This window comes from Bombina bombina, chromosome 1 (genome assembly GCF_027579735.1).
Source record: "Bombina bombina isolate aBomBom1 chromosome 1, aBomBom1.pri, whole genome shotgun sequence".
NCBI classification, from domain to species: domain Eukaryota; kingdom Metazoa; phylum Chordata; class Amphibia; order Anura; family Bombinatoridae; genus Bombina; species Bombina bombina.
This window is the reverse complement of record NC_069499.1, coordinates 982,663,399-982,683,991: the sequence shown is the minus strand read 5'-3', so window position 1 is coordinate 982,683,991 and position 20,593 is coordinate 982,663,399. Positions and strand designations below refer to the sequence as shown.

Genomic DNA, 20,593 nt, shown 5'->3' with positions numbered 1-20,593 from the left:
TTATTTGCAGATTGGATAGTACTCTCTACACTTTAGCTTCATACTATGGCCCCAACAAATCTCATATCCGTGTCCTCCGGAAGTTTCTTCAAAAATTAGAGACTCTTCGGCAGGGCCTCCTACTCCTGGCTGGAGATTTCAACGTGGTGTGGGACCCACTTGTGGATAAAAAGTCAAACGTGGCCCATAAACCGTCTAAATCTGTTATTGAATTATCACATAAATTTCAAAATTTGATGTTCCAGTTCAACCTTTTTGACATCTGGCAGGCCTTGCATCCCTCCGCCCGGGACTACACCTTCTTCTCTTCGGTACATCATTCATACTCGCGTATTGATCACTTTTTCTGTGACCCTAATCTTTTGGATAAAGTATCCAGGGCGTGGATTCCCCAGTGTCCTTGGTCGGACCACGACCCAGTTCACATCACTTTGCAGTCCTCAGTGGTACTTCACCGCTCCTCGACCTGGCGTCTCTCCCCTAGCTTATTCTCGTCACCGGAAACGGTAGCTTCCGTCACTAAAGACCTTACGGACTTTCTGCTGCTAAATGATAATAATGCAGTAGATGACTTTACCCTATGGGCTTCTCTGAAAGCGTACATCAGAGGCACATTCATAAAAATTGCATCAGCCCTGAAAAAGCGTAGAGGGGAAACTTTGGCACAGCTGATGTCGACTCTGCGCAAAGTAACAGACGAACATAAAAAGAACCCCGTTCCTCAGATACTTAAAAAATTAACCGAGGTCAAGGCTCAAATAGTAAGACTAGAACATACACGGACAGCAGAGAGGCTCCTTCGGCTTAAGGAAATTTATTACCATAAAGGCAATAAGGCCGATAGGCTTCTTGCCAATAAACTGCGGCAGAGGACGGCGGCGGCACGTATAGCGGCACTGACAGTTCAGGGTAGTAATATCACCAAACCAAAAGACATAGGTAATGCTTTCGCAAACTATTATGCTTCTCTTTATAATTTACGGGAGGACGATACACTTCCTCCTCTAAACTCTGATACTATTAATGATTTTTTGGCCCCTTTGAACCTCCCACAGATCTCCCAGGAACAATCCGATAGTCTCCGAAATCCTATTTCAGCTCTGGAAGTTAAGGCAGCCATCAAATCTCTTAAAGCCTTTAAATCACCTGGGCCAGATGGCTTTACTGACCTTTTCTATAAAAAATTTCAATTACAGCTAATCCCCATCTTGACGCGGTTTTGCAGGCTGGCCAGTGATATAGGCACTCTCCCAGCTGAATTTCTGCAGGCAATTATAATTACTATCCCGAAACCAGGAAAAGATCCCACTAAATGCGAGAGTTATAGACCCATCTCATTGCTGAATCTAGATGTTAAGCTCTACGCTAAGATAATAGCCACACGCCTTAATACTCTTCTACCCACCTTGGTAGATCCAGACCAAGTGGGTTTTGTTTTGAAGCGACAAGCCCAGGATAACACGAGACGTCTACTGAACATGTTCTTTGAGGCTAAGAGGCTGCACCTACCCTGCACCACCCTGTCGTTGGACGCTGAAAAGGCCTTCGACAGGGTGAGATGGGACTATATGTTTGCCGTGCTCAGAGGGTTTGGATTTCCTCCATCCTTCATCACAACCATAAAGGCATTGTACTCGAACCCATCTGCGAGAGTCAAAGGTCTAGGTTTTTGCTCGGAACCTTTTGAGATAACCAATGGTACCAGACAGGGGTGTCCTCTGTCACCCCTCATATTTGTTCTTGCTATGGAACCCTTGGCTTTGGCTATCCGCTCCAATACAAGGATAGGTGGCGTAGAGATCCACCAAGTTGAACACAAAACTGCACTCTTTGCAGATGACCTGACGGTGCTGCTATCAGATCCCCTTACCTCCCTGCCTCAGCTCTTCTCTCTTCTTGAGAAATTTGCTCTCATTAGTCACTATAAACTCAATGTCTCGAAAACAGAGGCGTATGCCATAAACATCCCAGAGGACACCCTTGCTATACTGAAAAGTACATATAAGTTCCAGTGGTCCACCTCTCACATCAAGCATTTGGGAATCTTCCTCTCACATGATATACCTACCATTATCGACTTGAATTTCTCTCCCCTTTTATCTACTATCACAGCCTCGACCACCACATGGAATGTCCCCTCACTCTCCTGGCTGGGCCGTATAGCCGCCTTCAAGATGTGCCTTCTCCCAAAATTGACCTATATTTTCAGATCCCTACCCATCCCGATTCCTAAAACCGTGATTCATAAATTCCAGCAACTCTGCAATCGATTCATTTGGCGTAACAAGGCACCGAGAGTGGCCATCAATACATTACAACAACCCATTCTAGCTGGTGGGGCGGCTGCCCCGAGCATCCTAAAATATCATGAGGCAGCTAGATTGTCACATGTGACCCAATGGGGCTCACCCACACAGAGCAGATGGGCACAAATCGAACAAGCAGCTCTTCCAGTGGGGCTCACTCTGCGTGACCTTATATGGCTTCCCAAACACTCTAGACCCCCTGGTCTTCTGCTCAATCACATAATTGCCTCCAATTTAAAGTTTTGGGACAAGACGCATAATCTTCCCTCTATTGCCCCCCACCCATCCCCATCTCACACGATTAGAGGACTACTGCTAACCCTCCCTGACACCCATCCCAACCTCTGGACTAATTTGGGGGTAATTAAGGTTGCAGACCTATTCGAGGGAAATACTTTGCTGACCTTTCAAGCATTTCTTAGGAAGTTCAACCCACCCACTATTCTACACTTTGAATTTTGGAGACTTCGTAGCTACCTCAAATCGTGGGGCTTTGATAAAGACCCATTGAGAGAAAGGACTAGGTGGGAGATCCGATGGGATATAATATCCCCCCCGATCAAATTGCTAACAACATCCTATTTAGATATTCTGGACCCTCCTCTTTTTTATAAGTCCTCCCCGGTGAGACAATGGGAAATCTCACTAACATTGACACACGAACCACAACAATGGAAAACGGCCACGCAGCTAACCAAAAAAACGGTTCACTGTGTAACCCTCTACGAACTATTCCTTAAGATACTATTACAATGGCATATGACGCCTCAACGCCTGTTTAAGATCTCACCCATTAATTCCCCCAAATGCTGGAGAGGGTGCGACGAGTTGGGAACCCCACTACATATCTGGTGGGCGTGCCCACGTGTCCAAACTTTGTGGCAACGCGCTGGCCAACACTGTATTGCGAGGGGCATCCCAATTCAATTATCACCAAGCATGGGCCTGTTCCATATGCTGCCCGCATCTCTACCGCTCCCTCAGAGGATGTTCTGCGTTTATCTCTTCTTAGCAATCAAACTAGCTCTGGCCAGACTATGGCTCCAACAGACTGTACCCTCCTGGTTGCAAGTAGTTGAAATCTTAGACTTTGTTAAAACAATGGAATCCTATGTGTCCCATATCCATGGCTCAGAGGATCTGCAAATTACGATCTGGAACTATGGACCTGAGTGAATCTGCGTAGGCGCCAACACCTACTCTTCCCCTCGGGATGGATTATGCGTCTTGAAGTAGTAGTACCTCTTTCCCAATGCTTACCATCCCATTCAGTGTCTCCCTCTACCCTGCTCTCCCCTCATCCCCCATCCCCTTCTTTTTTTTTTTTTTTTTTTTTTTTTTTTATGACAAAAGTCCTCCGACGGGGGCGTTTTGATCCATCCGTCCTCTCTCACTGCTCTCAGTGTTTACTTTCTCGATGGTATAACGTTTTTACTGATGTGAACAAAGTATCCACATTTATTTCTGATAGCTTATCTTATCCTTTATGGTTTCTGTAATATTCATGATTACATAAGATTTGAGCTTATTGACAATCAAGAAGTTTGTATTGAGAATGTTTATTTACTGTTGCAAGTTCTGTCTTATCATGAGTAATGCCAAAGGGTTCCTCTCTTTTTTTATGTGGAGCCCCCTAGAAGAACTTCTTATCCTTCGAAATGTTGTATGGACAGTTTTGCTTAATTTCCAGCTAATGGACTCCCTAATGAAGGAATATGAGATGTAACCCATTATCTGTTATTACTCACTGTCTGTGTGAAATGTTGTCACTACTACTCTTGTTGTTTATGCTGTTTTAAAATAATAAAAACTTTATTAAAAAAAAAAAGTTTGTCCTGTTCTCACCTAATGACCTTACACAACACTGTATCATCTGCAAAAATAGTGCTATTTAATAGTTGCTACAAATCATTATTAAAAATATTAAAAAGAATAGGGCCCAGTACTGATCCCTGGGGGACTCCACTGATTGCCTTTGTCCAATCTGAGTATGATCCGTTTTCTACTACTCATTGCTACCTGTCTTTTATCCAGTTATTTATCCATGAACTAACACTTCCAGCTATTCCCAGTCCCTTAATTTTGTACATTAATCTCTCATGTGGCTCTGTATAAAAACCCTTTGCAAAATCCAAGTATATCACATCAACTGATTCCCCTCTATCTATATTTTTACTTACTTCCTCGGAGAATCTAATTAGATTAGTTTGGCATGATCTATTTCTCATAAAACCATGCCGATTTGAACTCAATCTTGTTTACACAAATATACTCATCAATATAACCTCTTCAAGTATATTCTCCACTATTGATGTCAGACTAACAGGTCTATAGTTTCCTGGATCAGCCCTGCTTCCCTTTTTAAAGAGTGGCACCACATCAGCTTAACGCCAGTCCTGTGGTACTTTGCCTGAGGATAACGAGTCTTGAAAAATGTAAATTTATGCTTACTTGATAAATTAATTTCTTCTACGATACGACGAGTCCACAGATTTCATCCTTACTTGTGGGATATTAACCTCCTGCTAACAGGAAGTGGCAAAGAGCACCACAGCAGAGCTGTATATATATAGCTCCTCCCTTCCCTCATTCAACCGAAGGTTTAGGAAGAAAAAGGAAAAGCTAAAAGTTGCAGAGGTGACTGAAGTTTATAACACATAAAATATAATCTAAATCTGTCTGAAAATTACAGGAAGGGCCGTGGACTCGTCGTATCGTATAATAAAATAATTTATCAGGTAAGCATAAATTTACTTTTCTTCTACAAGATACGACAAGTGCACGGATTTAATCCTTACTTGTGGGATACAATACCAAAGCAACAGGACACGGATGAAACGGGAGGGACAAGACAGAGACCTAAACAGAAGGCACCACTGCTTGAAGAACTTTTCTCCCAAAAACAGCCTCAGAAGAAGCAAAAGTATCAAATATGGAAAATTTGGAAAAAGTATGAAGAGGCGACCAAGTCGCAGCCTTGTAAATCTGCTCAACAGAAGTATCGTTTTTAAAAGCCCATGTGGAAGCCACAGCCCTAGTAGAATGAGCCGTAATTCTTTCAGGAGGATGCTGTCCAGCAATCTCATATGCCAGGCGGATGATACTCCTCAGCCAAAAAGAAAGAGAAGCAGTCGTAGCTTTCTGATACCTACGCTTTCCAGATAAACAATGAATAATGAAGATGATTGACGGAAATGCTTAGTTGCCTGTAAGTAAAACTTCAAGGCACGGACCACGTCCAGGTTATGTAACAGACGCTCCTTCTTAGAAGAAGGATTAGGACACAATGAAGGAACAATAATTTCCTGATTAATATTCTTATTTGAAACAACCTTAGGAAGAAATCCAGGTTTGGTACGCAAAACCACCTTATCAGAATGAAATATAAGATAAGGCGAATAATATTGTAAAGCTTAAAGCTCAGAAACTCTATGAGCTGAAGAAATAGCAACCAAAATCAAAACTTTCCAAGATAATAACTTAATATCTATGGAATGCATAGGTCCAAACGGAACCCCTTGAAGAACTCTAAGAACTAAATTCAAACTCCAGGGAGGAGTAATTGGTCTAAATACAGGCTTAATTCTGGATAGAGCCTGACAAAAAGACTGAACATCCGGAACATCTGCCAAACGTTTGTGAAGCAAAATTGACAAAGCAGAAATCTGTCCCTTTAAGGAACTTGCTGATAACCCTTTCTCCAATCCTTCTTGGAGAAAAGACAGAATCCTGGGAATCCTAATTTTACTCCATGAGTAGCCCTTGGATTCACACCAAAAAAGATATGTACGCCATATCTTATGATAGCTCTTTCTAGTGACAGGCTTACGTGCCTGTATTAAAGTATCAATGACCGAATCTGAGAATCCCCGCGTAGATAAAATCAAGCGTTCAATCTCCAAGCAGTCAGCTGCAGAGAATTTAAATTTGGGTGTTGAAAAGGTCCTTGAATGAGAAGGTCCTGTCTCAAAGGAAGTTTCCACGGAGGCAGAGAGGACATGTCCACTAGATCCGCATATCAAGTCCTGGCCACGCAGGCGCGATCAGGATTACCGAAGCTCTCTCCTGTTTGATCCGAGCAATAACGCGTGGAAGGAGAGGAAACAGTGGAAACACATAAGCTAGGCTGAACGACCAAGGCACTGCCAAGGCATCTATCAGTTCGGCCTGAGGATCCCTTGACCTGGATCCGTATCTTGGAAGCTTGGAATTCTGTCGAGATGCCATCAGATCTAATTCTGGTCTGTCCCATCGGCGAACCAGTGAGGCAAACACCTCCGCGTGGAGTTCCCACTCCCCCGGATGAAAAGTCTGTCGACTTAGAAAATCCGCCTCCCAGTTCTCTACTCCTGGGATGTAGATTGCCGACAGATAACAAGAGTGGGCCTCCGCCCATTCAATTATCTTGGATACTTCTATCATCGCTAAGGAACTCCTGGTTCCCCCCTGATGATTGATATAGGCCACTGTCGTGATGTTGTCCGACTGGAATCTGATGAATTTGGCCGAAGCCAACTGAGGCAATGTTTGAAGCGCATTAAATATTGCTCTCAATTCCAGAATATTAATTGGAAGTAGAGACTCCACCTGCGTCCATACACCCTGAGCCTTCAGGGAATTCCAGACTGCACCCCAGCCCAGGAAGCTGGCGTCCGTTGTCACTATCACCCACGAGGGTCTGTGGAAACACGTCCCTTGGGACAGATGATCCGGCGACAACCACCAAAGAAGAGAGTCTCTTGTCTCTTGATCCAGATTTATCCGAGGAGATAAATTTGCATAGTCCCCATTCAACTGTCCGAGCATGCACAGCTGTAGTGGTCTGAGATGAAAGTGAGCAAATGGAATGATGTCCATTGCCGCTACCATTAATCCAATTACTTCCATACACTGAGCCACTGATGGCCGAGGAATGGACTGAAGTGCTCAGCAAGTATTTAGAATCTTTGACTTTCTGACCTCCGTCAGAAATATTTTCATGTCTACCGAGTCTATCAGAGTTCCCAGGAAGGGAACCCTTGTCCGTGGAATTAGTGAACTCTTCTCTAAGTTCACCTTCCAACCGTGAGTTCTCAAGAAAGACAACACTGTGTCCGTGTGAGACTTTGTCAGATGATAAGTTGACACCTGAATCAAAATATCATCCAGATAAGGCGCCACTGCTATGCCCCGCGGTCTGAGAACCGCCAGAAGGGACCCTAGAACCTTTGTAAAGATCCTGGGTGCTGTGGCTAACCCGAAGGGAAGAGCCACAAACTGAAAATGTTTGTCCAGGAAGTCAAACCTTAGGAACTGATGATGATCCTTGTGAATAGGGATATGAAAGTATGCATCCTTCAAAGTCCACGGTAGTCATATATTGACCCTCCTGAATCATTGGTAAAATTGTTCGTATAGTCTCCATCTTGAACAATGGGACTCTGAGAAACTTGTTTAGACACTTGAGATCTAGAATGGGTCTGAAAGTTCTCTCTTTTTTGGGAACCACGAAAAGATTTGAGTAAAACCCCTGTCCCAATTTTGGAATGGGACAAATTACTCCCATGGTAGAGAGGTCTTTTACACAGCGTAAGAACGCCTCTCTTTTTATCTGGTCTATAGACAATCGTGAAAGATGAAATCTCCCTCTTGGGAGAAAATCCTTGAATTCCAATTGATACCCGTGGATCACGATTTCCAATGCCCATGGGTCCTGAACATCTCTTGCCCAAGCCTGAGCAAAGAAAGAAAGTCTGCCCCCTACTAGACCCGGTCCCGGATCGGGGGCCACCCCTTCATGCTGTCTTTGTAGCAGCAGCTGGCTTCTTGGATTGTTTACCTTTATTCCAAGCCTGGTTGGGTTTCCAGACTGAGTTGGATTGAGCAAAGTTTCCTTCCTGCTTTGTGGAGGAAGAGGAAGCAGAGGGTACTCCTTTAAAATTTCAAAAGGAACGAAAATTATTTTGGTTTACCCCTCATCTTAACAGACTTATCCTGAGGTAGTGCATGGCCTTTACCTCCAGTAATGTCCGAAATGATTTCCTTCAATTCAGGCCCAAATAGGGTCTTACCCTTAAAAGGAATAGCTAAAAGCTTAGATTTGGATGACACATCAGCAGACCAAGATTTGAGCCATAACGCACTACGTGCTAAAATGGCAAATCCTGCATTTTTTGCCGCTAATTTAGCAATTTGAAAAGCTGCATCTGTAATGAAAGAATTAGCTAACTTGAGAGCCTTAATTCTATCCCAAATGTCCTCTAATGGGGTCTCAACCTTCAGAGACTCTTCTAGAGCATCAAACCAAAAAGCTGCTGCAGTAGTAACTGGAACAATGCAAGCTGTAGGTTGCAAAAGAAAACCCTGATGAATAAATAATTTCTTTAGAAGACCCTCTAACTTCTTATCCATAGGGTCTTTAAAAGCACAACTGTCCTCAATAGGTATAGTTGTACGCTTAGCCAGGGTAGCTATAGCTCCCTTCACCTTAGGGACCGTTTGCCAAGAGTCCCGAATGGTGTCTGATATGGGAAACATTTTCTTAAAATTAGGAGGAGAGAACAGTATACCTGGTCTATCCCATTCCTTTTTAACAATTTCCGAAATTCTTTTAGGAACCGGAAAAACATCAGTGTAAGTAGGCACCTCTAGATATTTGTCCATCTTACATAATTTCTCTGGTGGTACAATAGTATCACAATCATCCAGAGTCGCTAAAACCTCCCAAAGTAACAGGCGGAGGTGTTCAAGCTTAAATTTAAAAGACATGACGCTCCAAATCTGTCTGAGGTAACATATTTCCTGAGTCTGAAAGTTCTCCCTCAGACAGCAATTCCCTGACCCCCAACTCAGAGCACTGTGAGGGTACATCGGAAATAGCCAATAAAGCATCAGAGGATTCAGTATTCACATTAATACCTGACCTACTGCGTTTACCCTGTAATACTGGTAATTTAGATAATACCTCTGTAAGGGTAGTTGACATAACTGCAGCCATCTCCTGCAGAGTAAAATAATTAGACGCACTAGAGGTACTTGGTGTCGCTTGTGTGGGCGTTAAAGGTTGTGACACTTGGGGAGAATTGGATGGCATATCCTGATTCTCTTCAGACTGAGAATCATTCTTAGGCACACTTTCTTTACCTAAAATATGCTTTTTACAATGTAAGGCCCTTTCAGTACAAGAGGTACACAATGTAAGAGGGGGTTCCACAATGGCTTCTAAACACATAGAGCAATTAGTATCCTCAATGTCAGACATGTTGAACAGACTAGCAATAACCACAAAAGTCGTTAAACACTTTATTGATTTAAACAATTTTTTGAAAAATTAGTACTGCGCCTTTAAGAAATAAAAAAGCGCACAATTTTTTCAAAACGGCCTAAAAAAATTAAATAACACAATATAATTAAATACACATATTCAATTGTGCCAAAAATTATTGCACCCTAAGAGCAAAGGGTGATTTTAACCTCTAAAAGACATTTATAGCAAAATATTTATTCGATTTGAAAAAAATGACCCCTGCACCTCGCCACAGCTCTGCTGTGGCGCCTACCTGCCCCCAGGGTACTGCAAAATGACTCGACAATGATCCGGTTAACAGAAAACAAGTTTAGGCCCAACTGGAGCTAATGCCTGCTGCCTTCTCAGTCAGAGGAAACTGCGCATCTGAGCACGCAAAAATAGGCCCGCCCATCATGGACGATGGTCGCATTAGTCTGTACAACCGCATGGGAAGCGGTTAGCAATATAAAGCCATGTGGTCCCCTTAAAGCACAACATAAATACTACAGCCATACTGATTGTCAAATAAAATCGTTTAAGCTGCCTCTCCCAGTGTCCCTTTTACATACTGCTTTCAGCCATGTATCATGTCATAAAATAAATAAATACAGGATTTTCAGTAATACCCTATGTGTACAAGTCTACTGCTTACCCCTTCCCTTGCAGGAAAAAATGTCAGCCAGTTCTGATATACTAAGTCTCCTCAGAATTAAAAAAGACTGAACATACCTCAATGCTGCTTGTAGCATGAAACCGTTCTCCACACTGAAGATTTCTCTTGTACTACCTTCAGAAGCTCTGTGGGAACCAACATGGATCTTAGTTACATCTGCTAAGATCATCAACCTCAGGGCAGAAATCTTCTCCATATCTCCCTAAGGAAAATAGTACTCACCGGTACCATTTAAAATAAAAACACTTCTTGATTGAAGAAACTAAAACTAACACCTCACTTTACCTCTTCCTAGTACTAACCCAGGCAAAGAGAATGACTGGGGGTGGAGGGAAGGGAGGAGCTATATATACAGTTCTGCTGTGGTGCTCTTTGCCACTTCCTGTTAGCAGGAGGTTAATATCCCACAAGTAAGGATGAAATCCGAGGACTCGTCGTATCTTGTAGAAGAAATTAAGACTAGAGGTTTGTCTATAACAGTGCTAAGTTCAAGTAAAACCCTTTTGTGTATTTCATCTGGGTCTGGAGTTTTATTTACCTTAATATTATCCATTTTTTTCCTAATATACTCTAGAAAGCTGTCAGACTTTCCCCTAACCTCTCCTCCTTTAAAAGCTCCCTAAAGACCTTTTTGTTTGGGGAAGCTTATCACCCGACTCGATAAATTAATTTTACTTACATAAAAGTTGGCCTCTTCTAACTGCTCACTAACATCATTCTCACCTTTGTAGTCCCCATGGGAATAGGGCCCTCTATTCTCCCTGTATTTGTCTGTAAAACATTTGTCTTATATTGTATTGTTTCACCGTTGTACTTTTAGCTTTGTGCCCATGGACAGTGCTGCGGAATCTGTTGGCGCTTTATAAATAAAGAAGAATATTCCTAGATGGCTCCTCTATTAATTGTGACAAAAAGTTATCCCTAAGAGCATTTAAAAATATATCTCCCTAAGCTAAATTACTAGTTTAATTTGCCCAGTTTATGTTAGGGTAGTTAAAATCTACCATAATTACAGAACTGTTATTATTAGCAGCCTTTCCTATTTGTATTACTAGTTGAGTTTCCTCCATGTCACTAATGTTGAGGGGCTTATAGCATGTTTTTAGTAATATTTTTAAGATTTCCCCCCCACTCCTTATTTCAACCCACAGAGTCTCCACATTATCACCTGTATCATCATAAATATCTTCTCTTATAGTAGATTTAAAGTCAGGTTTAATATACATGCAAATTCCTCCACCCCTTTTATTACTCCTGTCCCTCCTAAATAAAGTTTAACCCTCTAATATCAGTCTTCTTCTGCAACTAAGAGCTCCAGCTCCACATTTTACCTGTCATGCTTCTTACATTTGCCGTCATACATTTAATTTTCATGTGCTTTCTGCTGCTACTTGGTGCATTTTCTTCCAAACTTTCTAATGTGATATTTCCTAAGTATACCCTTCTGTCATCCCTTCCTTGAGATATTCTAGGTGTGTCTGTTCTATTATGCTTGGACTGACCCTCCCCTTCTTTGCCTAGTTTAAAAGATTTTCTAAGAGTGCTACCATTCTCTCCCCTAACACACCTGCACCCATGTCATTAAGGTGCAATCCATCCTTACTGTACAAATTGTATTCTAGTGAAAAGCCAGCCCAGTGCACTAAAAAGTCAAACCCCTCATTTTTGCACCATGTTTTTAACCATGAATTAACTGACCTTATCTCCTTCTACCTTACTGAGTTAGCACATGATACTGGAGGTCCTTGCTTTAACTTTGCTACCTAACTCCCTGAAGTCAATTTTAGGACACTCCATCTCCTGCTGATTCCTTCATCAGTGCCAATATGCACCATGACTGAAGGATCAGAGCCAGATCCCTCTAACAATCTATCAATACACTCTTCAATAAGCTTAAAAGCAGCCCCTGGAATACAGCAAACTGTTCTATTTAAAGGGCCAGTATGACAATTTACCCGATCAACCTTTCTAATAATAGGGTCTCCTACAACCATCATCTCTGCCTCAGGCCCAGACTTGTATGCTCCTCTTCCATGACTGAATGACTGTTCACTATACTAGGCAGAATAGCCCTCTCTGACATTGCCACCCCTGAACTGATATCCCCAACATCTTCACTCAATCTGGCAAATCTGTTGGGATGTACCAGCTCAGAACTGGTCTCTTCCGCTTACTTTTACTTCCCCTTCTAACTGTGACCCAGCTACTTCCTGGAAAAGTACAAAGTTAAATAAAAACTACGTAAATGATGACTCTGTTTTATGGACTTCTAATAAAATTGTGGGATTCTGCTGACATTTCCAAACCTCTCAACATCTGGTTTTATGGTTTCATCTGTTATTAGAACCTCTTTAAATACAATAATGCACAGTTACTCAGTATGGGCTAGATTGTGAGTTGAGCGCATATTTTGACTTCTGCAAACCTGTAATGTCTGCGCACACTACTGAGCGTGAGATTACGGGTTGGGCCACAAATATTGCTCCTTCACAGCGCACATAATCGCAGATAAAAAAAATTTCCCTCAGACTTGAATGGAGCCTCATTTTCATGGCAACAGCCTCACAGCCACAGCATGCGTATCCCCAATTGCAACATTGCAGCAATACATATGTATACAAATGTTTGCATATATATGTGTTTAAAATGTGTATATACAGTATGTATGAATATATATATATATATATATATATATATATATATACACATACAAATATATATGTATACATATATATTTAAAGAGATATATATGTTAATAAAGTTGTTCAAATGGATCCCTATGTAAAAGCATTTTCAACCCATTTTTTTTCCCTAAACCCTGACATCTCCTAACTTTCACCCCTTATAACTTAACTTCTCTGTATTATTATTATTATTATTATGATTAAATCATTTTTATTAGACATTGTTAATATGTGTTACTGAAATGTACATTGTACTTTTGATGTATTTTGTGACACTTTTTACTTTGCGTTTACTTCCCAGTTGTAAAGTAAGTAGAATTACAGGTGCACCCATAAACGGTGCATTTCTGCACCAACGCAAGCACACAGAACATTGCGCTCCAACTGTAATCTAGCCCTATATACCCTCCATCATATTACATACAGAGAGACCCAGTGATTATATGCAAGAATTCCAGGATGTGCATATAGTGAGCCTTCAGAGTCACACACCCCAGTGAACACCAGATATTAAACATACAAATCTCTAGTGCACACAAGATCCCAAGGAGTCACACACATCCCGCAGAGAAATTAATTGGAATCAATAAATTGATTTCTTGGAGAGCTATGTGCAGAAGTCACAGACAGAGATTCCTGATAAATTATTATCCCAGAAGTTACTCTCCATGGTTTTCTCTAATTATGACTTATTTGCGAGCGAAAGGGATCAGCTTACCAAAAAGGAAACCAGCGCAGGATGGTGCCAGATCTTGTACATTAACCGTTATACCACTGTATGAAGACAGAAGTAAAAAGTCACTTACATACAGCATATTGCAAGAGACAGTTACATATACAAAGTGATACAAACACAGTAATGTTTATCAACAAATACTAAAGTGTCATAGTACTATAGTCATATTCACACACAGGTCTAGCGGTCCTTATACAATCACATACACGTGTTGCACACATGCATAAAAATGGCCTAAACTTATTGACCTTTGTGTAGTTGCAGAGGTTTTCTTTTGCTCATATGTTATAATTTATTTGTTTAGTGACGCAAAATTCCGTAGCGCTGGGTGGACTGTTTTATAAAGGTAGATATTTTGTTTTAATTAGTTGGTTCTGTAATGTTTTAAAAGGTGTTGTAGTGATGTTGTTATCTTCAAAGTAGAACTCGTTCTAAGCGCTGAAAAGTGAATGGTTACAAGAGATATGTGGCTTCATTGACAATAATGGAGCTTAAAGTGATGGCAAATCCTAGCGTTTTTGAAATGCTAGGATTTACCAGTGCAACAAATAAAGGGGACTTTCAGTCATGAAGTATAAAATAATTCATGCTGAAAGGTCCTGCTGAGCGCCTCAGGCCGCCCACGGCAGAACGCTATTTTTCAGTGAGGGTGATCTTAGCCAATAGCGTGCTAGCTATCTGGTATAATGCTAGCTAGGCCTCACTGCTATTAGCTAAGAGGTGGAAACATCACCTCATTGAAAAAATAGTGTTCTGCTGCGGGCAGTGTGAGGTGCTCATTGTGGCGAACGCTGGAGACAAATAAAGGAACTTTCAGAATGAAGTATTGTATACTTCATGACTGAAAGTCCCATATAATTGTTGAACTGGCAAATCTTAGCGTTTCACAAACGCTAGGATTTACCATCACTTTAACTTGCAACTACCGGCTGTGACAAGACAATGTTGCATGGCATTTTTATCGCAATATATTAGTTATGTTGTATCTAGGACAAAGTATTGCTTAGTCGGTATACATAGTAATACACGCATCCTCATACAGTCACAATAGTAAACATATAGTCATATACGAACGTATAAGCACAGAGAACTGACCTGTGATTGAAAGTTTGCAAGCCAACAGCAACTGAGGCAAAAGAGACAGCTCGCCAATAACTGGTTGTTTTACTAACACAGAAAATAAAAATGCTGGAAGCTCCCATTCCAATGATCTAAGAGTAAAATATCACATTTGTAAGATACAGAGTCACACAATGTCACAACAATGTGAATGAGATATGACACAGTGATGGATTCATTAAAGGCATTCATTAACTTTAATTTCTAAATAGTAGTAATGAATATGTTTATTCAGTTGCAATACGTATCCTTTTCAATAGTATAAAAACATAAATTATGCTTACCTGATAATTTCATTTCCATCGTGGGGAGGAGAGTCCACGGCTTCATTCATTACTTGTGGGAAACAAATACCCAAGCTCTAGAGGACACTGAATGAAAACAGGAGGGCAAAAGGAGGCAGACCCTAATCTGAGGGCACCACAGCCTGCAACACCTTTCTCCCAAAAACTGCTTCCGCCAAAGCAAAAACGTCAAATTTGTAAAATGTCGTAAAGTATGTAAGGAGGACCAGGTAGCTGCCTTACAAATCTGCTCCATAGAGGCCTCATTCTTAAAGGCCGAAGAAGAAGCCACAGCTCTAGTTGAATGAGCCGTGATCCTCTGAGGAGGCTTATGACCCTCTGTCCTTTTGGTTGGGGAGCTTGATTCGCTTAACCTATGAGACAAAGTAGCAGCAGAGGCTCTCTGCCTCCTGCACTTCCCAGAATACACTACAAAAAGATAAAGACTGTCTGAAATCCTTCGTAGCCTGAAGATAGAGCTTCAAAGCACAAACCACATCCAAGTTATGAAGTAACCTCTCCGTCAAAGAGAAAGGGTTAGGACACAAAGAAGGAACAACTATTTCCTGATTGATGTTACGATTAGACACCACCTTGGGAAGAAACCCCAAACCGGTGCGAAGAACAGCCTTATCCTCATGAAATACCAGATAAGGAGGCTCAAATTGCAAGGCCGCCAGTTCAGAGACTCTGTGTTGATGCAATAGCCAATAGGAAGAGGACCTTCCAGGACAGAATTTCTTAACTTAATGTCAATAGAATGCATAGGCTCAAACGGAACCCTCTGCAACACCCTTAGGACCAAGTTTATGCTCCATGGGGGAGCAGTGTGTCTAAAAACAGGCCTGATTCTAGACAGATCCTGAACAAAAGACTGAATATCAGGAAGCTCAGCAAGCCTCCTATGTAACAAGACTGATAACCCCGAAATCTGTCCCTTTAAGGAACTAGCTGCAAGACCCTTCTCCAAGCCATCCTGGAGGAAGGACAAAATCCTGGATACCTTCACTTTGTGCCAAGGATATCCATGCTTCTCACACCAGGACAAGAAAGTCCTGCACACCTTATGGTAGATGCGACGAGTGACAGGCTTCCTGGCCTGAACTAGAGTATCAATCACCTTCAGAGAATCCTCTCTTGGCTAAGACTAGGCATTCAATCTCCACGCAGTCAGCCTCAGAGAATATAGATTTTGGTGATGAAAGGGCCCCTGTTCCAGCAGATCCCTGCGACAGGGTAACCTCCATGGCGGAGAGGATGACATCCCCACCAGATCCGCAAACCATGTCCTCCGCGGCCAGAGCAATCAGAATAGCCGAGGCTTGCTCCTGTTTGATGCAGGCCAGTACACGAGGTAGAAGTGGTAATGGAGGAAAAATGTAAATTAGATCAAACCCCCAGGGCACCGCTAAGGCATCTATCAGCTCTGCCTGGGGATCCCTTGACCTCGACCCATATCTGGGTAGCTTGCAATTGAGTCTGGATGCCATGAGATCTCTCTCTGGCATTCCCCATCTGAGACAAATCTTTGCAAACACCATGGGGTGGAGAGACTTTTCCCCCAGATGAAAGGATTGCCTGCTGAGAAAGTCCGCTTCCCAGTTGTCCACACCTGGAATGTGGATTGCTGAGACCGAGCAAATGTGGGACTCCGCCCACTCCAAAATCCGAGACACCTCCCTCAAAGCTAGGGAGTTCTCGTACATCTCCCCGATGGTTGATGTAAGCCACCGAGGTAATGCTGTCAGTCTGGAATCTGATGAAGTAGAACAACCCCAGGAGAGGTCACGCCTTCAGAGCACTGTAGACTGATCAAAGCTCCAGGACGGTCTCAGGAAGGAAGTCCCCAGGGGAAAGTTGTTCCGGACGGATCCACCAAGAGAGGGATCTCTGAGTCCGAATGTCCAGGGATATCTGCTGTGATAGATCTGAATGGTTGCCGTTCCACTGCCTCAACATGCACAACTCAAAAGGTCTGAGACGGAACCTGGTGAATGGAATTACATCTATGCTGGATGCCATGAGCCCGATCACCTCCATACATTGAGCCACCGAGGGCCTTGATGAGGACTGAAGGGCAAAACAGGTGGACGCAATCTTCCTGCATCGCTGATCTGTGAGAAAAATCTTAATGGATCTTGAGTCTATTATCGTGCCCAGAAACTCTACCCTGTTGCTGGGAACCAGGAAACTCTTTCCTGAGTTGATCTTCCAACCGGGAGATTGGAGCAAGAGAAGAAGAACCCTCAAGTGATCCTCTGTGAGACTGAACGACGGCGCCTGGACTAAGATGTCGTCCATGTAGGGCGCCACAGCAATGCCTCTGGATCTGGCAACTGTAAGTAGCGCCCCAGAACCTTCGTGAAGACTCTCGGGGCTATCACCAGACCAAAAGGAAGTGTTGGTCCAGAAACGCAAATCTCAGGAACTTGAAGTGGTCCCTGTGAATTGGAACATGAAGGTAAGCGTCCTTCAAGTCTACTGTCGTCATGAACTGTCCCTCTTGAACTAGGGGCAGCATAGATCTGATTTTGAACGATGGAACAGCCAGAAACTTGTTTAAACACTTTAGGTCCAGAATCGGGCAGAACGTGCCTTCTTTCTTTGGAACCACAAAAAGATATGAATATTACCCTAGACCACTTTCTGCTTGGGGTACTGGTACGATAAAACCTAGAGAGGAGAGATCCCTCACACATTCTAGAAAGGCCTCTCTCTTTTCCGGTCTTGAAGGTCTTTGACAGGAGGAATCTGCCCCTGGGTGGATGGAACCTGAATCCTATCCTGTAACACTGGGCGACAACCTCTAGAACCCAAGGGTCCTGAACATCCTGCAACCAGGCTTCGGAGAAGTGAGAGACACAATCTGCCCCCTACTTGGTCCGGAGACCGGTCGGGGGCCGCACCTTCATGCTGATTTTGTCTCAGCGGGCTTCTTGTTCTGCTTGGACTTGTTCCAAGACTGAGCAAGCTTCCAAGTTCCCTTGGATTGATCCGCTTTTGCGGCGTGCTGCCGGCGCTGGGCCATGTCCGCATGAAAGGGAAGAAAATTAGATCCTTTAGGCTTAGCCTTCTTATCCTGCGGTAGGAAAGCTCCCTTGCCTCCCGTAACTGTGGATATGATCAAAACCAACCCTGGACCGAACAAAATCTTTCCTTGAAAAGGCAGGGACAACAGCCTCGACTTAGAGGTCATGTCCGCAGACCAAGACTTTTACCACAGAGCCCTGCAAGCTAAAACAGAAAATCATGAAACCTTTGCATTCAGGCAAATAATTTGCATATTGGCATCGCAAATGAAAGAATTGGCAACCTTCAACTCCTTAATCTTCTCCTGTATCTCGTTGATGGAAGTCTCCCCCTCAACCATATAACACAGGGATTCACACCAATATGTTGCAGCTCCGGAAACCGCAGCTATGGCCGCTGCTGGCTGAAAAACAAACCCTGTGTGCTGAAACATTTTCCTTAACATGTTTTCCAACTTTTTATCCATGGGCTCTTTAAATGACAAACTATCCTCGAGAGGAATAGTTGTCCGCTTCGCAAGCGTGGAGATAGCACCATCCACTTTAGGGACAGTTCCCCACAGCTTAAAGAAAGAAGAAGGGGAAAAGGAAGAACCTAATCACTCCCATTCATTCTTAATAATATTAGCCATCTTAACGGGAACTGGGAAGGTCTGAGGTACTACCCTGTTCTCGTATACCTTATCAAGCTTAGGAATCGAAGGTTCCTCCACAAACTTAGGTTCCAGAACCTCCAGAGTGGCAAGCACCTGCCCCAATTCTCTATCCTAAACCTAAAATCAGGTCGGAGTGGTCCTTGTCATCATATAAAGCCTCTGGTATATCCATAGGAGTTGAAAACCCCTGGGTCGGGCTGCCATGATACACCTTACGCTTAGCAGAATGTGGTAAGGCATGGATCACTTTCGTTACCACCATTTTTAGTTGGTCCGCAAAGTCTGACGGCCAACAAATCTCTCCCGAAGAAGTATCGGTTGGACCCTGGGGCGCTGCATGTGCAATCAGAGATGAAAGAAGGGAACGCACCTCATGGGACAGGAAACCCTCAGAGGAGGACGGCTCAGTTGTACTAGACATCCTTTTACTCTTAGATGTCGCAACTTTATCAATGCATGTGGACCATAGTTGAGCAGGCTGATCTACAAGAACCTCCTCACAATAAATACAGGAATGAGACTTTGTTAAAAAGAGGTAGAACCCTCTAACACATGAGAGTCCTCCATAGCTTTCGCTTTAATTATGGACTAGAATAGCTTAATAAACAGGCACCTTTATACCACCAATGGCCAGGGCACTCACCACCTCCCCGGACTACAGAAACAGTTTTGTCTCCTGCACCGCTGATCAACCAAGGAAATGGAGACCACCCCGTCACATGGGATGCCTCACCGGACCGCCCCTGCACTAAGGAGAAAACGCGCCAAAATTGGCGGCGCAATACTCCCGTAAGACAACCTGAAGTTCCACATATTGCCAGAGCCACATCTCGCACATAACGCAGCTATAACACAAACAATATCATGTATAAACCCCCCTGTTAAATAATCCCCTTACTAGGAATATTAACCCTTCATTTCCATAAATATACAAGGCACCACACTGACAATATCTTCTGTGTTACCATTATGAAGAAAAAAAACAAAATTTATGCTTACCTGATAAATGTATTTCTTTCTTGACACGATGAGTCCACGGATCATCTAATTACTAATGGTATATATCACTCCTGCCCAGCAAGAGGCGGCAAAGAGCACCACAGCAAAGTTGTTAAATATCACCTCCCTTCCCTCCCACCCAAGTCATTCGACCGAAGTAAAGGAGAGAAAGGAAGTAACAAGGTGCAGAGGTGTCTGAAGTTTATAACATACTCATACCCGGTCTAAAAAACAGGGCGGGCTGTGGACTCATCATGTCAAGAAAGAAATGTATTAGGTAAGCATACATTTTGTTTTCTTTCTAATGACAGGATGAGTCCACGGATCATCTAATTACTAATGGGATTCAATACCCAAGCTAGAGTACACAGATGATAAGGGAAGGACAAGACAGAGAACCTAAACTGAAGGAACCACTGCTTGAAGAACCCTTTCTCCCAAAAGCACCTCAGCAGAGGCAAAAGTATCAAATTTATAGAATTTTGAAAAAGTGTGAAGAGAGGACCAAGTTGCAGCCTTGCAAATCTGTTCCACAGAAGCTTCATGGAATGAGCCGTAACTCTCTCAGGAGGTTGCTGTCCAGCAGTTTCATAGGCAAAACGTATGATACTCTTCAGCCAAAAAGAGAAGTAGCCGTAGCTTTCTGTCCCTAATGTTTTACCGAGAAAACTACAAACAAGGCAGAAGACTAACGAAAATCCTTAGTCGTCTGTAAATAAAATTTTAGTGCACGTACCACGTCCAGATTGTGCAGAAGCCGTTCCTTCTGAGAAGGAGGATTAGGACATAAAGAAGGAACAACAATCTCCTGATTAATGTTCCGGTCAGAAACTACTTTAG

At 42.8% G+C, this 20,593-nt stretch overlaps 1 protein-coding gene across 2 annotated transcripts in view; it reads right to left on the bottom strand.

Annotated features, from left to right (window-relative positions):
• SLC17A9 (solute carrier family 17 member 9) overlaps positions 1 to 20,593 on the bottom strand; it is a 108,217-nt gene that overhangs the window by 37,867 nt on the left and 49,757 nt on the right. For both annotated transcript variants that reach the window (XR_008401466.1, XM_053708492.1), the window contains exons 10-11: positions 14,762 to 14,877; positions 13,649 to 13,704 (exon numbers count right to left, since the gene is read on the bottom strand). Coding sequence is in view for 1 of the 2 variants with exons in the window: in XM_053708492.1 (XP_053564467.1) it covers positions 13,649 to 13,704; positions 14,762 to 14,877 (172 nt within the window). In the remaining variant the exon portion in view is untranslated. The remainder of the gene's footprint in view (positions 1 to 13,648; positions 13,705 to 14,761; positions 14,878 to 20,593) is intronic.